General features: G+C 43.6%; 1 protein-coding gene across 2 annotated transcripts in view; it reads right to left on the bottom strand.

The window, feature by feature from the left end:
• PANK3 (pantothenate kinase 3) overlaps window positions 1-19,266 on the bottom strand; it is a 36,860-nt gene extending 17,594 nt beyond the window's left edge. Inside the window, exons 1-3 of one of the 2 annotated variants that reach the window (XM_033927321.1) lie at window positions 18,927-19,266; window positions 12,501-12,853; window positions 6,723-6,976 (exon numbers count right to left, since the gene is read on the bottom strand). In XM_033927321.1, the coding sequence (XP_033783212.1) occupies window positions 6,723-6,976; window positions 12,501-12,853; window positions 18,927-18,954 (635 nt within the window). In that variant the 5' untranslated portion in view covers window positions 18,955-19,266. Of the gene's footprint in view, window positions 1-6,722; window positions 6,977-12,500; window positions 12,854-16,728; window positions 16,793-18,926 lie in introns of those variants that run through there. The other variant, XM_033927323.1, reaches the window with a different exon arrangement.
• Window positions 19,267-25,644: the final 6,378 nt, after the last annotated feature.

Genomic DNA, 25,644 nt, shown 5'->3' with positions numbered 1-25,644 from the left:
ACACTTAAATGGAATACCACAAGCAACACATTCCCTTTCTGGACATGATCAAAAAAGACAGATATAGTTTTCAAATCACCATTTACAAAAAGCCCACTGATAAAAACAGTTATCTTCACTACACGAGCTTTCACCAGAAACATCTCAAAAGGAACCTACTGTACAGACTTAAGAGATTATGCTCTAGTCCTGAAGAATTCAAAAGGGGATATCCATTACAAGACATTGGCCAATGTTACAAACGCTCAAAGCTATATCACAGAGAAGATTTGTTGGCCACTAAACCTGCTAACCTTGTATGCGTGGTCAAACACTCACATCTCTCACAAAAAGCACAGTTACTTACCTTAACAGGTGTTATCCAGGGACAGCAGGCAGATATTCTCGACATGTGGGTGATGTCATCCAAGGAGCCCCGACGCGGACAGCTTTCAAGCAAACTTGATTGAAGATTCAAGCTTGCTGTGCTGCACCACGCATGTGTGTGCCTTCCTGCTCCACTAGAGGGCGCATCCCCTCCACGTGGTCCTCAGTTCAAATAGCCAGCAAAGAAGCCAACCCCGGGGAGGTGGGAGGGTTGCGAGAATATCTGCCTGCTGTCCCTGGATAACACCTGTTACGGTAAGTAACTGTGCTTTATCCCAGGACAAGCAGGCAGCATATTCTCAACATGTGGGTGACCTCCAAGCTAACCAAAAAGAGACGGAGGGAGTTGGCAATTCAAGAAAACAGATTATGTAAAACCGACTGGCCAAACCAGACGTCGCTTCTGGACAAAGTATCCAGACAGTAGTGTGAGGTAAAGGTGTGAACCGAAGACCAAGTGGCAGCCTTGCAGATCTCCTCGATAGGCGTGGACCTGAGGAAAGTGACAGAAGCTGCCATCGCTCGGACCTTATGCCCCGTGACGCAACCACGTAGCGCGAGACCAGCCTGAGCGTAGCAGAAGGAAATACAAGCAGCCAACCAGTTGGACAAGGTGCGCTTGGAAACAGGATGTCCCAACCGATTAGGATCAAAGGACAAAAACAATTGAGGAACCTTCAGATGAGACTGAGTGCGTTGAAGATAGAAAGCCAATGCTCGCTTACAGTCCAGAGTGTGAAGCGCCACCTCACGAGGATGAGAATGGGGCTTGGGAAAAACACCGGAAGGACAATGGACTGATTGAGATGGAAATCAGACACCACCTTAGGCAAAAACTTAGGATGAGTGCGGAGAACCACCTTGTCATGATGGAATACAGTAAAAGGTGGGTCCGCCACTAAAGCCTGCAGCTCACTAACTCTATGAGCAGAGTTGAGCGCAAGCAGGAAGATCACCTTCCAAGTGAGGAACTTCAGATGAGACTTATCCATAGGCTCAAATGGAGGTTTCATAAGTTGAGCAAGAACCACAATGAGATACCAAACCACAGGGGTAGGCTTGAGAGGGGGATGGACATTCAAGAGACCCCTCATGAAGCGAGAAACCAAAGAGTGGACAGAAAGGGACTTCCCATCAAGCTGCTGATGGAAGGCAGCAAACGCACTAAGATGCACTCGAATAGAATTTGTCTTAAGACCAGACTGAGACAAATGAAACAAATACTCCAGAACCGAGGACACAGAAGCAGAGAAGGGTTCCAGACGATTCGAAGAACACCAGGAAGCGAATCTAGTCCACTTCTGGGAATAACAGAGCCTAGCAGAAACCTTCTGAGAGGCTTCCAAAACCTCCCTGACCGACTGGGAAAACTGAACAGAAGAAGTCAGGTGGAAAGGAACCAAGCCGTCAGATGTAGAGACTGCAGATTGGGATGCAACAGCGAACCCTGACTCTGAGACAGCAGAGAAGGAAAAACAAGCAGAAGAAGAGGCTCCCTGACACTGAGTTGAAGAAGCAGGGAGAACCACGGCTGCCGAGGCCACCGAGGAGCAATCAGGATCAGAGTGGCATGCGTCGATTTGAGATGAACCAGCGTCCTCAAGATCAGAGGAAAAGGTGGGAGCGCATAAAGGAACTTCCCCTCCCAAGCGAGGAGTAAGGCATCCGCCTCGAGACGATCCGGGAAGTACATCCTGGAACAAAAGAGAGGCAGTTTGTGATTGAGGGGGGAAGCGAACAGATCTATCTTAGGAGTCCCCCAGCGCTCGAACACCTGACGCAGAGTCTGGGAATGGAGAGACCACTCATGCGGCTGTAGAAGGCGACTCAACCTGTCCACTAGACAGTTTCGCTCGCCCTGGATGTAAACCGCACGCAGAAAAATGTTGTGGCGAATAGCCCAATCCCAAAGGCGAAGGGCCTCCCAGCAAAGAGACAGGGACCCTGTGCCCCCTTGTTTGTTGACGTAATACATTGCCACCCGATTGTCCATGCGCACCAGGACCACTCGGTCCTGAAGCAGATGATGAAAGGCCACAGCGGCTAAGTAAATGGCCCGAAGTTCCAACAGGTTGATGTGACAGCAACAGTCCGCCACCGACCACAGACCCTGGGTCCGTAGACCGTCGAGATGAGCTCCCCATGCTACTCCGAAGAGTCCGTGGTCAGGACTTTGTGATATGGAGGAGCGAGAAAGAGCAAACCCTTGGAAAGATTAGAAGAGTTGGTCCACCAACGGAGCGAGCTCCATAAAGAAGGAGTCACCACAATGTGACGAGAAGTGGGGGGCGAGGAATCAGAGAGCGGCGCACTTTGCCTCGAGGGGCCTCGACACGACGCGCAGGCTGATCCGGCATTTGAGAGGTCGAGGCCGGGTGCAACGCCGAGGAGAGCTCCGAGGATATCATGGCCCGGAGCATATCCTGGAACACAGGCACCGAAGGCATATCGGACGCTGCAGTGCATTCCATCGAGGGCGACCTCGACATCGAGTATTCCTGTGAGGTGGAAGCACACAGAGAAGACTTGGAGGGCTTAGACAGGGCCAGGGGAGGAGCACCCCCCCCTTGAACGGCCGGAGCCCCCGAGGATGACTTCTTCGCTGGCATCGAACCTGAAGAAGGAAGAGGGGACTTACCCGGAGCCAAGGACTTCGAGGCAGAGGCCTTCGAGGTTGAGGACATCCGAGGCGGGGCCGAGGTTGTCGAGGCTGAGGTCAAGGCCGGGGTCGAAGCCGAGGCCGAGGCTTGCTCCACATCAAAAAGGTCCGCCATATGGGCGCGATGGCGGCGTAGAGCAAGAGATTGAAAAGTAGCGCACCGGGGGCACGAGTCAGTTGGATGGTCCGCCCTCAGACACAAAATGCACCACCGATGAGGATCGGTGATCGACAGCATCCGATCACACCGGGTGCACTTCTTAAAGCCGGACAGAGGCCAGGACATAAGCAAAGATAAGGCCGCGGCCAATCGAGGCCACGGCAAACCAGAAGCCCCCGGATGCCGAACAACCGCGAAAAAAGCGAAAACAAACAAAGCAGGAAAAAGCAAAAGCGCACAGCGACTCTGGTCGAAAAAAACAAAGCCCCGGTGCTAGAAGGTACTTTCAACGGAGAGAAAACGAACAGGGCTTCTGGCTCCGCGGAAACTTTAGAACTGAGGACCACGAGGAGGGGATGTGCCCTCTAGTTGAGCATGAAGGCACACACATGCGTGATGCAGCACAGCAAGCTTGAATCTTCAATCAAGTTTGCTTGAAAGCTGTCCGCGTCGGGGCTCTGTGGATGACGTCGCCCACATGTTGAGAATATGCTGCCTGCTTGTCCTGGGATAATATTAGTAACATCATCAGAAAAAATTGGCACATCCTAGAGCTACACAAATATTTCAAAAGTAACAGACCTCGCATTGCTTTTTCCCGCAACAAGAACTTATGGGACAAACTGGTCCTGTTCATACTTCCTAATTCCTCCAATCAATCACAAGCCCAATCTGGCAATCCTCCACAAGTCCACTCCGGCCATCAACCATGCGGATCCTGCTCAGTGTGTCATCACTCCAATTTCAACCATCCAAGAACAGGAAAAATTACAGGTTGAACTTCAGTAGCACATGCAACATCAAACTCATAGTGTATATAATAATAACTTTATTTCATCTGCCCTTGTGGCTTGCTATATGTGAGAAAAACTAAACGTAAGATAAAAACACACATCATAGAGCACCGTAGTTGCATTCTGAGAGGTGTAATTTCTGCCCCACTTGTCAAAGGACATTTAAATACCTACATAAATGAAACGTGCATGAATAGAGTCTCTTTCATATATATATATTCAGTGGAGAAAATGGGAAATGAGATCTTAAAAAGATTCAAGAACAAAGCAGGAAGGAATGTTCCAAAAAAGAAAGAAAACACACTTATTTGGTAAAGACAAACCTGGGCAGCCTACCACAGAAGTCATCTCTGTGGGTGCTGTAGATGATTGAGCACCCTCAATATTGAGCAAATCTGTTAACTATGTCTAGGGAGGGGAACTTTTTATTAGGTTTAGCACCCCCAACATTTTCAAATGTCGACTCCTATGCAGCCTACATGTAGAGGAACAAATCCAGACAATTTAAACATACTTGGGGACAGCAGAGTGGAAAGAACAGGTAGGCAGTTGAATATGGTAGAAGAGTAGAGCAGGCAGCAGAATGAGAAGGGCTTTAGTATTACTTGGTTATACAGACCTTTAAAGGGCCAAAGAAGGTACAACAGAAGCCAATATACAGAGACGGAGCAGTACAGCTGCAACAGGCTTTCAAAATGGCTGAGGTAATCTGCATGGAAAGGCCATGATTGCAACTCTAAAACCAATGAGTGCAAAGAAACCAAATGTTCAGACAACGGCCTCATTAGTTTTACAGATTGTTTGGATTATGCTGGATACAGTATAAGAAACAGTGAGAAACTGAGGTAGAAAATCTCTGCTTAGGTATCAAGAGAAAGGAAACTAGTGTTTTATGCAAATGGAATTTATATGTGGTTTTTTAACATAGTGGTAAAAAAAGCAGCAAGGAAGCCCTTCCTTCTTAATGCTACATTGTTAACTTCAATCTTTTGAAAACAGTACGTTGCCAATTTATTTTCAAGGGTCCTTCTATAAAAAGATAAATGGTATTCTGACAAAATTTATTTGGCTAGGGAAAAAAGCAAGAATCGCTTTAGTATCTCTACAAAAACCAATTGCGGAGGGTGGGGTAAATTTTCCAAATTTTTATAGGTATCATCAAGCCTATATAATGCGTCAAGGTATGTATTGGATCCTCCCTGGGCTCTTGGAACATCAGCCAGACTGGTTATATCTGGAGTGGAAAATCATGTCCCCGATGCGACTTTCTCATATATTACGTATTAAAATATCTAGTTATGCTAAGGACAATGTAATTTTATTGGACACCTGGAAAACAATTAAATTTATTGATAAATTTACAGATGTCCCTATTATGAAATCTACTTTGCAGTCCTTATGGTTAAACTCCAAGATTCAAATAGGCGGTGCTGGGATCATTTGGAAGAACTGGATGCTGGCAGGAATTTGGACATTAGATGATGTTATATCTAGTGGAAATCTGCTTGATTTTTCACAACTGCAACAATCATTTGGAATTTTAAAATCACAACAATACAGGTGGTTACAGTTGAAGCAGGCTATTCAGTGTGGGTTCCCTGAATGGAAAAATTTAAAAACTTATTTTAGTCTGCAGATCCTTTCCTACCAAACTGATCTAGTAGGACATCAGGCTGCCCAGTGGTACAAATTGATTTCTGGACTTTTAAACAAAAAACAGTCTTAGAGACATCTGGAGCATCAAGATAAAACAGTATATATCTGTGTCTCGTTGGACTTGGAGATTGAAATGTACAGCGTCAGCATTTATGAGGCAAACATGGTTATTTTTGTTACATAGGATTTTTTGGACCCCGGTTCAATTAAATAAAATAGATAGCTCTAAGTCTAGTAGATGCTGGCATTGTCATATTGATATAGGGACTTTGGATCATCTGCTATATTTTTGTCCGTTTATATTTATATTTTGGAAGTCAATTTGGGAACAAATAAATTTAGTTTTGGATTCGAACGTTCCACTATCATATGAGGCTATAATTTGTGAAACAATATTACATGTGAAACCCACTCTAGATAAATATATGAGTCGACTATTTATGATTATGACAGGTATAGCTATTCAATTGATAACGAGTAACTGGAAGAACCATGATAGAATAAGTTATACTTTTTGGTGGGAGAACATGTGCATCGCTTACAGATATGAAAGAATTAATGCAGAGTGTAGGGGATTTAGTGGTGTATTTAATAAAGTTTGGAGCCCATCGACTAAATTTATAAAACTATAATAATCTATATTTATCTTATCTTTCCTTTGTTCATTTACCTTTACACATCCATGAGGGGTGGGAGGGAGGGGAATAAATGTTGATGGGGACATTTGAGTAACTTTATTCTTCATTTATATTATATAATATGTTATATTAGGTTATTATTATATGAAGGATTACTTAAAATCTTGAAAGATATATATGTTACCTGTACAGATATTAGTGTAATGTATGTAATACCTATTGTTTTGATCATTTGTATGACACTGTTTTATATTAAAAATCAATAAAGATGAAAAAAAAAGAAAAGAAAACAGTATTTGTCTTCATTAACTAAAGACAATACCAGGCTAATTCTTTAAACCTAGCAAGCAAGCATCTATCTATGGTCATCAAACAGAGTAGAAAGAACACAGTCCAAAACTAAATATTTGGATCCTTTACTTCCCAATAGTAAAGGTTTAAATGAATACCTTGTTCCAGACACTCTCTTATAATTATCTTTGGAATGGACTGCTAAGATACTGACTCCAGAACCAATATTGACAACCAGCAAAGGGTACGGGTCATCCAGGTTAAAAGGCATCTTCTGGCATCTTTCAGGATCTGATGCATTTTCAAAGTAATAGCATTCAGCTTGTCCATTAAAACTGACAGAATCTATGTACAGCAAACCGTTCACAAGACAGTCGAGCTCATCCAGTTTGTGAAGCTGGAGGTTTCCAATCTGTAGGAAGAAAAATACAAGGTAATTATTTTTTTCAAACTCATTGCATCTCACTTTTATTTGATAAGCAGGTATATCTTGTTGATATGTACCTCGATAATTCAAAAATATGAATTATTTCCACTATTATGTCATTAGATCAATAGAGCCAAGGGAGGTGTCCTGACAGCTAAGGCAAATATCCTTTATTCAAATATATAGTCCCAACAAGGATCCTAGTTTCGGCAGCTGAAAACGCTTTCCTCAGGGGACATGAAACTAAACATTTACAAAGGAAATAAACAAAAAACATTAAAACCATTGAATATAAATATAAAAAAAATATATAGAGAGAAGACATTATTAGGATGACATGCAAATGTAAGAATATAAAACAAATGAGCAATAAAACACAGAAGAACAGCAACCACAACATAAGAACATAAGAACATAAGTGGTGGTTCCACCTCAAGAAGGGATCCACGAGGTCGAACACGTCAACGAAGGTCCTAAACTTTAAGGGCACTGACTTCGAGAGCATGAGAGATTTTGTCTATGAAGCGCTGCAAAACCAAGACACAACAGATAATGTGGTCAGCTCTGAAATCTACGCTTCAGGAAGCAACCAACCTCTTTATAAAAACCGTGAGCAAAAGGCAGAGAAATAACAAACCTCAATGGTTCTCTGCGGAGATCTTGGAACTCATAAAACAGAAGAAAAGAGCATTTGTATCCTACAAACAATCACAACAACCAGAAGCCAAAGAAGCTTATCTAGAGAAATCTAGAACTGTTAAAACAGCAGTCAGAAACGCCAAACTCCGGATGGAAGAAAATTTAGCTAGGAATATTAAAAAAGGGGATAAATCCTTTTTCAGGTATGTTAGTGATAGAAAAAGGAATACAGATGGGATAGTGCGCCTGAGAAAACCCGATGGCAACTTTGCAGAATCGGACTCTGATAAAGCTGAACTACTGAACAAATACTTCTGCTCAGTCTTTACCGGTCCACAGCTGCAAACAAGGGAGAGCTTAGAAGACCCGTTCAGGAATTTTGAATTTTCCACCAGCAGCATCTACCAAGAATTGTCAAGGCTCAAAGTGAATAAAGCCACGGGACCGGATAAATTGCACCCCAGAGTGCTTAGGGAACTGAGAGATGTCCTTGTAGAGCCGTTAGCCGCACTTTTCAATCTTTCTCTGAGCAAAGAAAAAGTTCCATTAGACTGGAAAACAGCTAACGTCATTCCGCTCCACAAAAAGGGATGCAGGTTAGAGACTGCAAATTACAGACCGGTGAGTCTCACGTCAATAGTGTGTAAACTTATGGAAACATTGATTAAACACAAATTAGATACGATTCTGGACGATGAGAGACTGAGGGATCCCCACAAGCATGTAGCTTAAAAACATGCAAAGAACATATAGAACAAATAAGCATCGATATTAGACCATGGCATGTGCGTGCCCACCTTTAAAAACCTTACTTTAATAAGTGCAGAAGCAAAGGCAACAGTTGGTATCTAAAACGCCAACCAAAGACCAGGGAAAAAGTTGTGCGGAGCTTAAAAACATTGAGCCAAATGCAACATCTTATATAAAAGTTAAAAAAAAGATTGCAAGAGTGGAAGAACAGGATTGTAAATGTTGGAGCCAAAACTAGGATCCTTGTTGGGACTATACAGTATATTTGAATAAAGGATATTTGCCTTGGCTGTCAGGACACCTCCCTTGCCTCTTTTGCTGTACTGTTTATACTTTGAGGAGAGGTATTTCTCTTTTGTGCATTTAGATCAATAGTTGTCCTATAGTTGTCATTTATAGGACTACATCCAAAACAGTTGGATGGGGATTGCTTGAACACAAGAAATACCAGAGCAGATTAGCAGCAGTAGCAGTAGTTGTATGACAGGAACAATAAAAATGTTTTTTGACTGTTTGGAATACCAGAAATTGAACTAGAAGCCATGTTATAAAGTAGGAAACACAGACCTTCAAGAAATCATAAAAACACTCTTATTTCTGCTGCAGACTATTTGCTTTCATATTGCTTTCTGGCTTTAAAGTAAAGTACTTTGCCAAAACAGAGCCTCAATGAAATACATGTAAGATGATAAATCCCTATTCTTAATTGGCTTTTTGGCACTGTCTTTCATGTCTGTTGACCTGTTATCACTGTACATCATTATGCTCTTTACTCCACTGTTTTGAGGTTGGTTTGTTTTTTTAAACTTTAATTTTTATTGTGATTTTTGAATGCTGGATCAATGTACAACAATGGAAATGCAAGTGGGCATGTAAGAGAAAGATTAGGTTTTTTTACCTTGCTAATAACTTTTCTAGTATACAGGTATGTCATTCTGAATGGATGGGTTATATGCCAGTGCTCATGAGCTGAACCAACAGGACAAAAACCCACGGGTTCAAAATCACACAAAAAACAGTGGGAATTGACAATGAACACTCCACAAAAGTAAAAAAAAAAAAAAAAAAAAAATATATATATATATATATATAAATATAAATATAAAAACAAACTTGTTTATTCCAAAACAAAAGAATTCATGCCAGCTTTAAAATACCTCCTACTTCAACAGGGGGCTCTGCTGCCCAGTTCAGTTCTGTTCCAAAGCAGGCAATAGCCTCTTCTATAAACATGTGAAGAAGGGCTACCCAAAGAATAAGGCTGTTCTGCTCTGAAATTATAATAAACGTGTTAAACATTGAGCAATCAAAAAAACCAAAACTATCATGTCAAATGGAAACATTAATGGATCTCAAATAATACCCCAAAGTGACCTAGCAATAGACTACTCTTCATACTCTTAAGGTCTGACTGGCATCCAACTGAGTGAGACAGTAAGCAGGCGCTGGAAAAAAATGACAGGGCAGGGGTCCAGAATGACACACCTATCTACTAGAAAAGAAATCAGCAAGGTATGAACCTAATCTCTTTTTCTAGTGCAATAGGAGTGTTATTCTGGATGGATGGACTATACAAAAGCAGTCCCAGAAATCTAGGGCGAGATCACTGCGCCGGCTCATAACAATGAGGATCCAAAAGTGGAGTCGTTTCTTACTGCTCCATCTACTCTGTAAAACTTGGAAAATGTATAAAGAGTGGACCAAGTCGCTGCCCTACAAATCTCCTCAGGTAAGACCGCCCAAGCTTCTGCCCACAACAAAGCCATGCCTCTAGTCAAATGTGCCCTTATAGAAAAGGGAACTGTTTCCCACAAACAATATATGCTGACAAAATTACCCTGGAAATCGTGGCCTTGGAAGTGGGCACACCACATCAGGCTGGATTTGTAAGCATGAAAATATGGTCAGATAGCTTAAATTTGTGGGTGACCTCAAGATACTGGAGAAGCACACTTAACGTCCAACTTCAGAATCCGGTCCTTTTTCTTGGAATCTGTGGACTGGAACACAGACAATCTGACTTCCTGATTGACGTGGAATGTCGAAACAACCTATGGCAAAAAGGATGAAACGGTGTGCAGAGACTCCAGCTTCAGTAAACTTGAGGAAAAGCTCTCTGGAAGAAAGAGCCTGCAATTCAAGAGATCTTTCTCGCTGAGATAATAGCTACAAAAAAAAAACAAAAACCCCAAAACATTTTGAGTGTCAGATCCATCAAGGATGCCTCAAGCGAAGACTGGCTGAGACCCTGCATAACTACATTAAGATCCCAAGAAGGGAATGGAGGTCTCACCGGGGGCTGGATACGTAGTGCTCCCTTTGAGACATCAGCGTAGTCCCATGGTCTCAAGTCCTAAAACAAGAGAGTCCCACTACTTGACCTTTTAAGGGATGCCACTATGAGTCCCTTTCTCCAGCTTGGAGAAAGGCTAACACCACCGAGACTGGAGCAGAGAAAGGCTCCTCCTTTTCCTTGATGCACCAGTACTGAAAAGTTTTCCAAACCTTAGCCTAGGCAGAGACTGTCATTGGCTTTTTAGACCTAATCAGTGTAGCAATAACTAGCTATGAATATTCCTTGCATGCTAATTCCTCGTGCTCAAGAGCCATGATGTAAAAGCAAAGCGATCTGGATCCTCTATGACCACTGGCCACACCCATAGTCTGAGACTGGGACCTGTTTGAAGATGAATTAGATCTGCACCGCTGTACCGGGCCATGGTGCACCCTCACCTGGAGTACTGTGTACAGCACTGGTCGCCGTACATGAAGGACACGGTACTACTCGAAAGGGTCCAGAGAAGAGCAACTAAGAAGGTTAAGGGGTTGGAGGAGCTGTCATACAGCGAAAGATTATAGAAACTGGGCCTCTTCTCCCTTGAACAGAGGAGATTGCCCTCTCCAAGGTAGGGAGAACGAGAGGGCACTCTCTAAAGTTGAAAGGGGATAGATTCCGTACAAACATAAGAAAGTTATTCTTCACCCAGAGAGTGGTAGAAAACTGGAATGCTCTTCCGGAGGCTGTTATAGGGGAAAAAACACTCCAGGGATTCAAGACAAAGTTAGACAAGTTCCTGCTAAACCAGAACGTATGCGGGTAAGGCTAGACTCCATTAGAGCACTGCTCTTTGACCTGGGAGCCGCCACAGGAGTGGACTGTTGGGCACGAAGGACCACTGGTCTGACCCAACTACAGCAATTCTTTTGTTCTTATGCATGGTCTGCATGGCCGATCCGGAATGATCTTTCCCCAATGGCTTGAGATCACTGGGGAGTGTGTAGGGATCTGTATTTTGTCCCTGCAGTGGTTATCTGGTCACTTAGGATACCTTCTTGTGACTTAAACCTGGTTTTAGATGGCCTAAGTCACAATGTCCAAGTTCCATCTAGGTAGTGTTGTCAAACTTTCGGTTATACATGCAATACGACTAAGTTTAGGACGGCCCATGTCCCACCGAAATCCTGCCCTCACCACTCCTCCTAAAACGCCCCTTTCAGCTCTGGGCATACTGCAGCACTGTGAAGGCCTAAGTCATTTTTAGATATGTCTAAAACCTGGTTCGATTATCAGCACGTGGACGACTTGTCTCACTGATCGTCTAAGTGCCGATTTAGGCCAGTTTTTAGATGCATTTCCGTTTCGATATTGAGCCCCACAATGTTTAACAAAGCATCTCAATGAAATAGCCTAAAGTATGTATTCTCTAAACTAAGTGCTCTCTACATAGGATGCCAGTATGTTATTTATTATGTCAAGGGGTAAGGGGAGGGGAGTAAGGGGAGGGGAGTAAGGGGAGGGGAAGAGGATGGGTTTTGTATTTAACTTGCACCTTTTTCAGTTGTAGCTTAAGGCAAGTTACATTACATTGTGATACAGATATTTACAATGCAAGTTTGTACCTGAAGCAATGGAGTGTTAATTGACTTGCCCAAGACCACAGAGATTTGAACTTGTCCTCCCCTGTTTCTTAACTTGCTGTTTTAACCATTAGGCTACTCCTCTATTCCAAAAATGTGGTTACAAAACCAATGGGCTCATTAGTCAAATGCAACACCTACAAACCTCAAGATCTGCTTCACCAATCACAGTATGAGCTCAGGTACAAGACAGGATACCTACTGTACGAAAGTCTTCTTCAAATTTATAAGCACCACCTCCAGTAGCACACAGTACAGTGTGTAGGTTTGAAAACTTTTTATCTCTTCCCATCTGAATGAAAGTAGGCAAATCATGGGTTGGAAATCGGATAAAGTGCAAGTTTCCTCTTCGCTCAAAGAGCTTCAAGTCTTTTAGCTCTAGATGGACATCGCGAATGCCAGTGGATCCATAGGCTATGTTGGATGTCAAGTATTTGCGGATACTCTTCAAGCTTTCCACTTCTTCCTGTTCTTCTTCTACTGTGATGTCAATAGGTTCAAAGTAGGCAAGTTTCACCAGTGTTCCTCCAATGTCCATACCGAACCATGGAAAGGCTGTGGAAAAATGAAAATTAAATTGTAAATATACTTAAAAAAAACACCAAACACATTTTAACAATCCCTATTATCTGATACAATAGGTTTCTTTGGGAGGTGGCAGTTGTTTACTAGACTAATAGCTAGTACACCTAGATTCCTATTTACAATTGTACCTTGTAAAAGATGGTAAAATTCATTCATAACCTGTTAATGTCTTTTCCTTGAGTTCTGCTAGGCCAATGGAAACGGAAAAATTATGTTCTTACCATTCTTTCCTCTAGACACAGCAGATGAATCCAGAGACTAGTGGTATAGCACACATCTACCAGCAGGTGGAGCTAGAGAACTGATTTTCAGGTGCACTCGGAACCACAAAACATCACCAGTAAGGAAAAAACGTCTTTCCCATAAACAGGACAAAACACCTAAGACAACTACCAACCATAACATGAAACCAGAGCCCCCACAGAGGCAACCAACAACAGATATCCAGAAACAGTAGGGTTCTGGATTCATCTGCTGTGTCTAAAGGAAATAAAATTTGCAGGTAAGAACATAATTTTTCCTTCCTTAGCAAAAGCAGCAGATGAATCCAAAGATTAATGAGATGTAGCAAAGCAACACAGCCTCCACAATGACCAAAGTGTCAAAAGAAGCTTCTGCCCGCACCACCCCATCCAACTGGTAATGCTTGGAAAATGTTTTTGAGGATGACCACGTCGTAGCCCTACAAATCTCTTCCAAGGACAATCTTCTGGACTCAGCCCAAGAAGTAGCCACCACCCTGGTCGAATGAGCACGTAAAGCCACCAGCAATTGCTTCCCTGCCACTCTGACCCAGCAAACAACTGAAGCCTTGGACACCGCCATACCCTTGTTGCTTCCAGCGAACAAGACAAAGAGGCGATGCGAATGTCAAAAATCTCTCCCCTGGAAGCGAGCAATGCAACACCTGTCCTATCATCGGCCAGGGGAGAAAACTATATAGAAGCCATCACGGAGGCCACGCAATAGCCAGCACATCCACCTCCTCTGAAGTCTGTTCCCTTTGTCTGCTGAAGAATGAGGAAGTTTTGCATAGTGAGCAGAGGCCATGAGCTCCATCTATGGGAGCCCTCATCTCTGAACAATGAGCTTGAACACCTCTTGGGACAACTTCCATTCCCCAGGATCAAACAGGTTTTTGCTGAGGAAGTCCACTTAAACGTTTCATTTCCTGCAATGTGAGCCGCTTACAGAAGAGGGAGATGAGCCTCTGCCCAAAGAAGAAGAATCCTCACTTTCCACGCCAACTAAGGGCTTCTCATGCCTAGACCGCTATTACCGTAAAGTTCAATGCAGTTTACAAAAGACTAGCTACGATACATAAATCAACGTAAAGAATATGTTAGTATTTCAAAGGTGGTTATCAAATTAAGATGTTTACAATCTTTGTTATTACAGGACAATTATAGTAACCAGCACTTGCTACTGCAAGACAGTTACTGGCTTATATCAACAAGTATTTAAGAAATATGTATAAAAGTTCAAATAAACAGTCAGGCAGGCCTAGAACAGCACAGGAGAAGGAAGTGGTCCATGTAGCCCTTTACTTCCTACTTCACTTGCTATGTGATCTCTGTAGGGGAGGGGGAGAAAATACGAGTAGAGCAACTGATGCCATAGGGAAGACAGGGAGCAGAACAAGCTACGAGTGCTATGGGAATGGTGGGGCGGTGCACAGAGAAAACAGAGATTGTGCCACCGCGTAAACTGCTTAGATGGTTTTCTTTATTGACATAAGAATTGCCACTGCTGGGTCAGACCAGTGGTCCATTGTGCCCAGCAGTCCGCTCATGCAGTGGCCCTCTAGTCAAAGATCAGCACCCTGAGACTAGCCCTACCTGCGTACGTTCTGGTTCAGCAGGAACTTTTCTAACTTGAATCCCTGGAAGGTGTCCTCCCCTATGACAGACTCCAGAAGAGCGTTCCAGTTTTCTACCACTCTCTGGATGAAGAAGAACTTCCTTATGTTTGTACAGAATCTATCCCCTTTCAATTTTAAAGAGTGCCCTCTCATTCTTCCTACCTTGGAGAGAGTGAACAGCCTGTCCTTATCTACTAAGTCTATTCCCTTGAATGGTTTTGATCATTACCCCTCTCAATCTCCTCTGTTCGAGGGAGAAGAGGCCCAGTTTATCTAATCTTTCGCTGTACGACAACTCCTTCAGCCCCTTAACCATCTTAGTCGTTCTTCTCTGGACCCTTTCGAGTAGTACCGTGTCCTTCATGTACGACGACCAGTGCTGGACGCAGTACTCCAGGTGAGGGTGTACCATAGCCCGGTACAGCGGCATGATAACCTTCTCTGATCTGTTCGTGATCCCCTTCTTTATCATTCCTAGCATTATGTTCGCCCTTTTCGCCGCTGCCGCACATTGCACGGATAGCTTCATCGACTTGTTTAATAAGAACATAAGAATAGTCTTACTGGGTCAGACCAATGGTCCATCTAGCCCAGTAGCCCATTCTCACGGTGGCCAATCCAGGACCCTAGAACCAATCCAGAACCCAAGGAGTAGGAATATTTTATGCTACCGATCCAGGGCAAGCAGTAGCTTCCCCCAAATCCCTCTCAATAACAGACTATGGACTTTGCCTTCAGGAAATTGTCCAAACTTTTCTTAAAACCAGCCTCTTACCACAACCTCGGGAACTGTGTTCCAGAGCTTAACTATTCTCTGAGTGAAAAAATATTTCCACTTATTGGTATTAAAAGTATTTCCCTGTAACTTCAAGTTTGCCCTAGTCTTAGTAATTTTTGACCCGTTCTACTCCACTCAGGATTTTGTAGACTTCTATCATATCTCCCTTCAATCGTCTCTTTTCCAAGCTTTCCAAGACAGCTGAGGCGAGATATGATTGAAGTCTACAAAATCCTGAGTGGAGTAGAACAGGTACAATTAGATTGATTTTTCACTCCATCAAAAATTACAAAGCCTAGGGGGAACACTCGAAAGTTACAGGGAAATACTTTTAAAACCAATAATAAAAATTTCTATAGCGTTACTAGAAATATGTACTCAGTAGAAAATGACATGCTGACATAATTTGTCCCCATTCCCACAGTTAACCGCAGGAAACTAATTTATGTCATTCTTTAAGGAGAGGGGGAAGAATCAGAGTGCATGAATGGGCATAACCACTGACTCTCAAGCCTTGTATTGAAGAATGCTGGTGTAGAAGGAACTACCATGGCTTTGGCAGTATATAAGAATAAAATTATTATTATTAAACTGCAATAAAGTGGCCTTAGCTCAGCTCCCTTGTGTAGATTATTCCCACACTTAAGGCCATTTTTACTACAGCTGGAAAATGGCCAGTTTTCTATTCTTTCTTATCAAAGGCCATGTGCTAATGTTGCCATTAGCAGGTGGCCATTTTTTTTTTTTTATTACTGTATGCACACTGATCAACACCTTTTTTGTAGACAGTAAGGGCTCACATGGTAACTGATTACTGCTGGGACATGCTCCCACAAAAAAACCAAAACAAAACATTATTAGCACCCGGAATAGCATGTGATGATTTAGAAATTACTGCAGGATGCCTAAGCACATCCTGTGGTAACTCATTTTAAGCTGCAGTAAGAATATGCTAGTAGAGAATGACAAGTGGAAAATATCTGTCCCCGGTCACTGCCCCATCCCCACGACCACTGTCCCCGCAGCATCCAAACAAGCCTCAGCACTGCAATATTTAGCTTATTCGTTCCTTATAAATCAAAGTTCTGGCTGCTGAACTAGAGAGATATTCAGCTGGCAGGGCTTTGTTTATAAATTTGTATCAACAACTAATATACTACTTTATCCTAAAGCAAAAAAATAAATAAATATAATTTTTTTTTCTACCTTTGTTGTCTGGTTTATGCTTTCCTCATCTTCTCCTCATTCAATTCCTTCCATCCACTGTCTGCCTTCTCTCTGCGTCTTCCATTTGCTCTGTTACTGTGCCTCTCCCTTCCCTCCACCCCCCCCCACCAATTGGTCCGGCACCCATATTCTTCCCTATGCTCCCCCCATAGTCTGGCATCCCTTTCTTCCCTTCTAGTGTCTTCTCCCCACTTCCCTTTAGCGTCTTCTCCCAACTCTCTGTTCCCCATTTCCTTTCAGTGTCTTCTCCCCACTCTCTGTTCCCCATTTCCCTTCAGCGTCTTCTCCCCACTCTCTCTTCCCCATTTCATTTCAGCATCTGTTCCTTTCCACCACCACCCTTCCCTCTCGCCAGCCCCCTTCAGCGTCTGTTCCTTTCCACCGCTCTTCAGCATCCCCTGCGTGGTCCAAGTATCTCCCTGCCCCTTACCTTCCTGGCACATTTTAGTTTCAGTGTTCAAACTTCCTGAAGTCGCATGCGTTTGCAGGCTAAATTTACTAAAAGGCAATGGGGCTTATTTAAAAGTAGCACAGTGGTAAATCTCTCCTCGCACACCTCCCAGAGAACTCCGTTCCTCAGATAAGTCACACTTAACGTTACCATTCTCTTCCACTGCCAATTCCAGACTTTGTTCATCTAGCTGCGCCCTATACCTGGAATAAATTACCTGAGTTTATCCGTAAAGCCCCTTCCCTTGTTTAAAAGCAGACTGAAAACCCACCTTTTTGATATAGCTTTCAATCCTTAACCCTACTCCTCTGCCCTCCAACCCAGCCAGCTGATTAACCGTTCCCCTTAACATCCTGTTTGTCTGTCTTGCCTGTTCAGATTGTAAGCTCTTTTGATCAGGGACTGTTTTCTTATTCTTTGTGACTCTGTACTGCGTACGCCTGGTAGCGCTATAGAAATAATTAATAGTAGCAGTAGTAGTAGTAGTAGAACGATGGAGGTAATTTTTACAACGGGTCGCCTAAGTTCTTTGGACGGTGAAACGCCTACTAGTGACTTATTTTATAAAGGAGAATCCCATCTACATTAAAGGAAAAGGTATTTTGCACTTGCTGTTAGAAGAGTAACTAACTGTGAGCCCATAAATCAGGGGTGTCAAAGTCCCTCCTGGAGGGGCCACAATCCAGTCGGGTTTTCAGGATTTCCCCAATTAATATGCATGAGATTTATCTGCAAGCACTGCTTTCATTGTATGCTAATAGATCTCATGCATATTCATTGGGGAAATCCTGAAAACACGACAGGATGGTGGACCCTCGAGGAGGGACTTTGACACCCTTGCTATGCTCATGCCTCCCCTTCCCCAAACTCCTCCCCTAAGCCACCTACTGCTCCTTCTTGCCCTGCATATCGTTTTCACGGGTAAAGTCCCTCCTGGAGGGGCCACAATCGTCGGGTTTTTCAGGATTTCCCTAATGAATATGCATGAGATTTATCTGCATGCACTGCTTTCATTGTATGCTAATAGATCTCATGCATATTCATTGGGGAAATCCTGAAAACCCGACAGGATGGTGGACCCTCGAGGAGGGACTTTGACACCCTTGCTATGCCCATGCCTCCCCTTCCCCAAACTCCTCCCCTAAGCCACCTGCTGCTCCTTCTTGCCCTGCATATCGTTTTCACGGGTAAAGTCCCTCCTGGAGGGGCCACAATCCAGTCGGGTTTTTCAGGATTTCCCCAATGAATATGCATGAGATTTATCTGCATGCACTGCTTTCATTGTATGCTAATAGATCACATGCATATTCATTGGGGAAATCCTGAAAACCTGACAGGATTGTGGACCCTCGAGGAGGGACTTTGACACCCTTGCTATGCCCATGCCCCCCCCCCACACAAACTCCTCCCCTAAGCCACCTACTGCTCCTTCTTGCCCTGCATATGGTTTTCACGGGTAAAACGCTTCTTATAAGCAGGTTTTAGCACATTAGCTCGGTGCCCTTTAGAGCCAGGATTTTGCACGAGAGCAGACTGGCTAGGCCCGGACTAGGTGGTCCTCCAGGAGCAACTTAAGAGACAGACTCTTGGGCATTTGCAAGGCGGACCTTTTCCTCTCAGCCCAATGCAATGATTATTCTGGTGACTATAAGTAAGCGAGAGCTTCCGCCTAGTTTAACGAATGCCCCCCCCCCCCCTCCCGCATTAAAAGAGACGAGGCGCTTACAGGGCTTCTTGGCATCCTTAATCTTCATGTCGGAGGCGGTTGGAACGGAGACGCTGCAGTCGCCAGAAAATGGCACCGAGGAGGAGGCAAAGGGCTGCGGCTACCGCGAGGCGCCTCCCACCGCTCGAGCCCGGCGACGCGGCCTGCTGCGGCTCGCGCCTCGCCCCGCGCCCTAAACCTTCCCCCTGGACCCCAAGCAGACCTTCCCCGCACGCCGCTTCATCTCCCGCGGCACGGCGGGACTGGTAGTCCCAGGGGGTGGCGAGGGGGGCTCTCGTTGACCGCAGAACGGCGCGCGGAAGAACTGCAGATCCCACAATGCCGCGCGGTGCCGCCTAGGAGGCTGATTTATTGTGGGTGACGCTCGTTCTGGTGAAAATTTATGTTGGGGGGGGGGGGGGGTGCAGGAAGGCCATTTAAATTCGGTGTGACCCTGACGGGGGTTTCAATAGGCGAAAGGGCCAAGCGGGTTTGAGCAAATAGGCAGAGCTCAGCGGCCATTTAGCAAAGGATTCTGGGTACATGAAGTAATGGCTGGGGCGCGAGCTGTTCTTTTCTTGAAAAGATGGTATAAATACAGAAACACTAAGAGAAATTGAGTCAGACATAAGGAAGAGCAGACAAAAATAATTTTCACTTCTTCAGTGGAAATAATCATGAGATATAGTTCGGTGATTAGGGTGGTTTGTTGTGGGGTTGTGTTGTGTTTTTTTAAACCAGCCATCACAAGGATGGTGTGATTGCCACGTGATGTGAAACTAGTAATTTCCTTAGATACTTTTTTAAAAACATTGAATTTTCATTAAATATAGCAACGTCAACATGCAGAAGAAAGTAGTTGCCTAGACATGTTACAGATCCCATGAACTCCAAATGAAAGCTCTTTGGGACAATGCATTTTTTTTTTTTTTTTTTACAGCTTGAGGGTTAGTAAATTTCAGAGTTTCAGATCATACTCCACATACCCTGGCTAAGGAGTGAGGTTTATTTCCATCATGATATGCATATAACTAAATACAGCAAACAAAAGATTCAAAATTGTTATAGAGTGGCCATTGGCAGGCACCACACTAGAGACATTACAGATCAGAAAACAAGGTGGAGAAAAAAGCCTCGAACTGAGGTGACAGAAACATATACACACATTTCACTGCTGTCATTAATCATTTCATTCAGTTCATATGAAGTATGCTCTGAGTTGGTTATAAACTCTTATAGCTTACCATAATATATTCATATAAGAACATAAGCAGTGCCTCTACTGGGTCAGACCCGAGGTTCATCGTGCCCAGCAGTCCGCTCATGCGGCGGCCCAACAGGTCCAGGACCTGTGCAGTAGCCCTCTATCTATACCCCTCTATCCCTTTTTCCAGCAGGAAATTGTCCAATCCTTTCTTGAACTCCAGTACCGTACTCTACCCTATTACATCCTCTGGAAGCACATTCCAGGTGTCCACCACACGCTGGGTAAAGAAAAACTTCCTAGCATTCGTTCTGAATCTGTCTTCTTCCAACTTTTCCGAATGCCCTCTTGTTCTTTTATGTTTTGAAAGTTTGAAAAATCTGTCCCTCTCTACTCTCTCTATGCCCTTCATGATCTTGTAGGTCTCTATCATGTCTCCTCTGAGTCTCCTCTTTTCCAGGGAGAAGAGTCGTACACAATCTAATTAGTTAACGAGCCTGTATCAGTCAATTATTGGTGTTAGAACTTACAGATCTGCCTATGCACTATTCTGTAATTGCCTCGCACCCAACTCAAAAGGAGGTGTGGGAATGGGCATGGACCACTCAGGGGTGTTTTAAAAGGCTAAGCGCGCATGCGGTGTTGACAAGTCATGCTTCTGTGCCAGTCCTCACGGCACCTGTGCTAGCTGGAGGCATGTGAGTGTGCAGAACACGCCAGCGACTCCTCCCTCCCGCTGCCACTCCTCTTCAAAGCGGCCTGCTGAGGTTCGCCAGCTGCTGTAGCAAACCTCGCAGGCCACTCTCCACCTTCCCGATATGGTGCTGAAGAAGGAGCTGGGGTTGCCGCTGCTGCCACATTCGCAGTCTTCCTGCAGCCCCGTCCACCACCATTAAGCAGGAGAACCTGCTCAACGATCATGTTTAATTATATTTCCTTTATCCCTGTGTTTTTTCTTATATCTTGCCTCTCTTTCTTGGTTTATTTCTTTTTATATATATATATATATATTTTTTTTTTTTTTTTAATTGAAATTTTTCAAAATTTTTACAAGCATACAATCTTGTCTAAGAAAATAGAGTTACAATGAAAAACAAATTATAATAAAGAAAATAAAAAAAAAAAATATATATATATATGTATAGTTTACAGGGTACAATTTGCCATTGTTACAGTGCAAGATTTTCAAAGATTTTATCCTAATGTGACACATACCGAGGAACTAGTACAAATATACATTTCTTTGTAATCCATCGGCAGGGGAGTTAGGTGTAGAGGTATGTTTTTATTGCTTTCCTAAAGTTCAGAAGTCCTTCAAGAGATCTGATCTTCAGGGACAGTCGATTGCCAGTGGCTTGGTATGAAGTGGGAGTAGGAACGTCTTTTGGTGGTTTTTAGTTGAAGGGCACGACCAAGGGTGTTTTAAGGCGTATTTCATCCTGGGAGTGGAGGGACCTGTTCAGTACTTAACTTAGTAAAAGGGACCCTTGATTAGCTTTTTAGCTTACTTGGCTATTAGCTAAGCTTAACATGAAACATGGTGACTTTGTAATTACAAGAAGTGGCAGCCAAGGAACAAGAACAATTTCAGGGACTAAGATGTGAATGTCACAGTGACCCAGAGACATTTCGGTGCCAGGCCTATTCATTTATACAGTGCTTACTGAAAATGTCTGGCCTTGTAGCATAATCTCATTCTAGTTCCTTCTCTGATTCTACAGCTATTTTTCTGTTTTAACTCTTACTGTGCATGGTTTACCAAAAGTACCACACCGCCAAATGTTACATTAACAGCTAGATGTCCAAAACTCCTTTAAACAGCTTTAAACCTTTGTAGAACATTTCTGAATCACATAAAATGGCTTTAGTGCAAATTTGCTAATTTTAGCTCCAGATCACTTACACTGTGACTAACAGTTTCTTCACTGGCTTTCAATGCACACCAATTCCACACTCTTATCCTTTATACTTCTGAGGTCTCTTTCCCACTGATGACATTCTCCTTATCACTGAAGGGATGGATTTACCAGGGGTTTGGCAAGAGACCAGCATTCCTTCTCTCCTCCCCCCTCCCCACCAGGGTTACCCAGCCTACAGCATGAACCAGCAGAGATGGTCCTAATTTCTTCCTATTTTTCAAATCAAGGTGAGACAAAAATTAGCAGTCCATCAAATAAACAGTATACAGTATATCCTAATAGTTCCCAGGAATATTGAGAAAAACTTCTCTTGGAACTGCAACAATTCACCAGTATTCTTATAGTACAGCAACTAATTGGCTGATTGTGCAAATTTAGTCTTTTATGTAAATTTAGATCAAAAGTTCACCCCAAGGCAAACACTTTGGCCAGATCAAGACTGGACACTTTTATACAGATAACTTAACATAACATAACATAACCTTATTCTTCTATACCGCCATAACCGAATGATTTCTAGGCAGTTTACATCAAAGAAGACTGGACAATCAGCGAAATACAAGATGGTAAGAAGGTACAAAATATTTCTTAAAAGTACAAATATACTTTAGGAAAATACAATACAAACTTTTTCTTAGAATAACAGTTCATAATAATGCAACCACACTAGGAAATGAATTTTTCAAACAAAGTCGTCTTGATCACTTTCCGAAAAGTACGGTACTGTAAGACAACATGGCTTGACCAATACATTTATCCAACCAAGGCTGCTGTTTACTTGCTTGGAACGCAAGGAGGGTCTTATCCAGGAAAGTCTTGTATTTACAACCATTAATTTTCGGATAAGCAAATAAATGTTGACTTCTAGTTTTCCTCATCGGACTATACCATATAAAATGTGAAAAGAGACAGGCTGGAGATAGCCCAAGATCAACTTGAAACAAATACAAGAAAACTTGAATAAGTCTCGTGCCTCTACCGGCAGCAAGTGTACCTCTAATCCTCTAATCCTATCCTTATAACCTACCTCTACTCCTATCTGTACCCCTCAATCCCTTTGTCCTCTAGGTACCTATCCTCTATCGCTAGAGTTTCTTCCATTCGAAGTTTGGCCTCCCTGACTGCTGTTTTCACCGCTGCAGACTTTGTCCTGTATTCAATGCTTGCTTCTTTTTCCCCCGTGCATTTGTACGAGAGAAATGCTCTTTTCTTCTCCTTGACGAGGTACGAGACCTCATCAGTGAACCATTGGGGTTTCTTTTTTCTTTGTTGTTTAGTTACTGATTTTATGTAGCGGATAGTTGCCTCATGAAGGGTCGATTTCAAGGTTGACCACATAACCTCCACATTATCCATTACTTCTTGAACCTGAAGCGTCTGATGGACGAAGTCTCCCATGCGTGCGAAGTCAGTGCCCCGGAAATTGAGTACCCATGTTTTTGTTTGTGATCTAGGGAAGCCTTTCCTAAGGTTAAACCATACCATGTTATGGTCTCTGGTGGCTAGCGGTTCTCCCACCGAGATCTCTGAGACGCTTTCCCCGTTCGTAAGTACCAGGTCCAGGATGGCCTAGTGGGCCCTAGTGGGCTCTAGTACCAATTGTTTGAGCCGTACTCCCTTCATGGACGTTAATATCCTCCTGCTATCACAAGTTGTCGCTGAGAGTGTGTTCCAGTCTACATCAGGCATGTTGAAGTCTCCCAACAGAACAATGTCCCCCCGTAAGGTGATATTCTCAATGTCTTCAATTAATTCAGCGTCCTTGTTCTCCGATTGACTTGGAGGTCTGTACACCACACCAAGGTACAGGCATTTTTCTCCGCCTCTGGCCAGGTTTACCCAGATGGATTCCCCAGTATACTTGACATCCGTGATCCTGGTTGTCTTGATGTTCTCTTTGATGTAAAATGCTACCCCTCCTCCTAACTTACCCTCTCTGTCTTGGCGAAGCAGGTTGTATCCTGGTACAGTTATATCCCACCCGTAAGAGTCTGTGAACCATGTTTCGGAAATTGCTACTACGTCTAGGTCTGCATTAACTATTTCTGTTTCCAGTTCTAGAAATTTATTCCCTAGGCTGTGTGCGTTAACATACATAGCTCTCCACTCTTTTTGTTTACTAAGCTCATGTAGAGAGCAACCCATATGAGTTAAAGTGTCTCCTAGCGATTCTTTTGCAGAAAGGGTACTTACCTCAGACTTAGAAGCAGAGTTTTGGTTCGCCACATCAGGATTGTTACTTACTGCTCCGGTGTAAAAGTGGGTACCCACCCCCGACTTACCTAGTTTAAAGCCCTTCGAAGTAGGTGGGCTAGTCGGTGTCCGAAGACGTTCTTACCTCTGTTGGTCAGGTGGAGTCCGTCTGGTCCCTGTAGTGCCTCTCCGTGATTCAGGAATCCGAAGTTCATTTCCCGGCACCATCGTTGTAGCCACTCATTCGTCTTCAGGATACGTTCGTTCCTGTCTCTTCCTCTGCCCCTAACAGGAAGAATTGAAGAGAATACTACCTGTGTTCCTGTCTGCTTCAGCCTCTTTCCCAGAGCTCTGAAGTCTCTGGCTATGTCCTCCAGGGTGTTCTTGGCAGTGTCATTTGTTCCGACGTGGATGAACAGCATGGGGAAGTGGTCCTGGGGCCTGAGAAGTCTATCAAGACAGGTGGTCACATCTCGTATTCTGGCTCCGGGAAGACAGCAGACTTCCCTTGACTGCATATCCGGTCTGCATATTGGTCCCTCGGTGCCCCTCAACATGGAGTCCCCAATGGCTATGACTCTACGCTTCTTTTGGGTGTGTCGATCCATTGTCCCCGGAGATGGAGATATGTATTAATCCTGGTCTTGCTCCACGTCGGTAGTCTCCTCCTGCAAGACCTGGAATCTGTTCTTCAGGTTCAGATGTGGAGTCGATGTGGAGCTGCCCTGGTGAGAGAAAGAGTAAGAAGGTGAAGAGATTGTAAATGGGGGGGGGGGGGGTCTCCTACGTTTACCTGTGGAGGAGGTCACTAACTGGAAGGATCACTACAATATCCTGCATTGCCTAAGAATCATTGAGAAAGCATGGAGGAAATGTATTTGAGAACATTGGTCTCTGTCTGGAAAAACCTCTGGCCAGAATGTGTTGCTGAAAGGAACATTGAAGGCTTTGAAGAACCACCTGTTGTTCCTGAGAACATATCTCTGGGCAAGTCCATTGGTTTGGAAGTCAGCAAAGAGGATGTCAACGAGTTAGTGGATGATCACAAGACAGAGCTGACAACGGAAGAGCTTCAGCACCTCAACCAGCAGCAGCAGAAAGAAGTAGCCCAAGAAATTTCTTCAGGGGAGGAAGAGGGAGACGCAGGTACCACACCCACAGCTGAAATCAAGGATCTGCTCAGCATATGGTCAAAAACACAGGCAGTCGTAGAGAAGTGGCACCCCAATAAAGCCCTTGTTAACAGGTGTGTTAACTTATTCAATGATAATATTATTTAACATTTTAGAAAAGTGCCAAAAGGTCGTCATCATCAAACCACTTTGGAACATTGGTTCGCAAAAGACACAACCAAAATAATAATAATAACTTTATTCTTCTATACCGCCACAGTCGAGAAGACTTCTAGGCGGTTCACATCGAA

The sequence above is a fragment of the Geotrypetes seraphini genome, chromosome 18 (assembly GCF_902459505.1).
Source record: "Geotrypetes seraphini chromosome 18, aGeoSer1.1, whole genome shotgun sequence".
NCBI lineage: Eukaryota > Metazoa > Chordata > Amphibia > Gymnophiona > Dermophiidae > Geotrypetes > Geotrypetes seraphini.
Note: the sequence above shows the minus strand (reverse complement) of the source record. Positions and strands in the feature narration are given on the sequence as shown.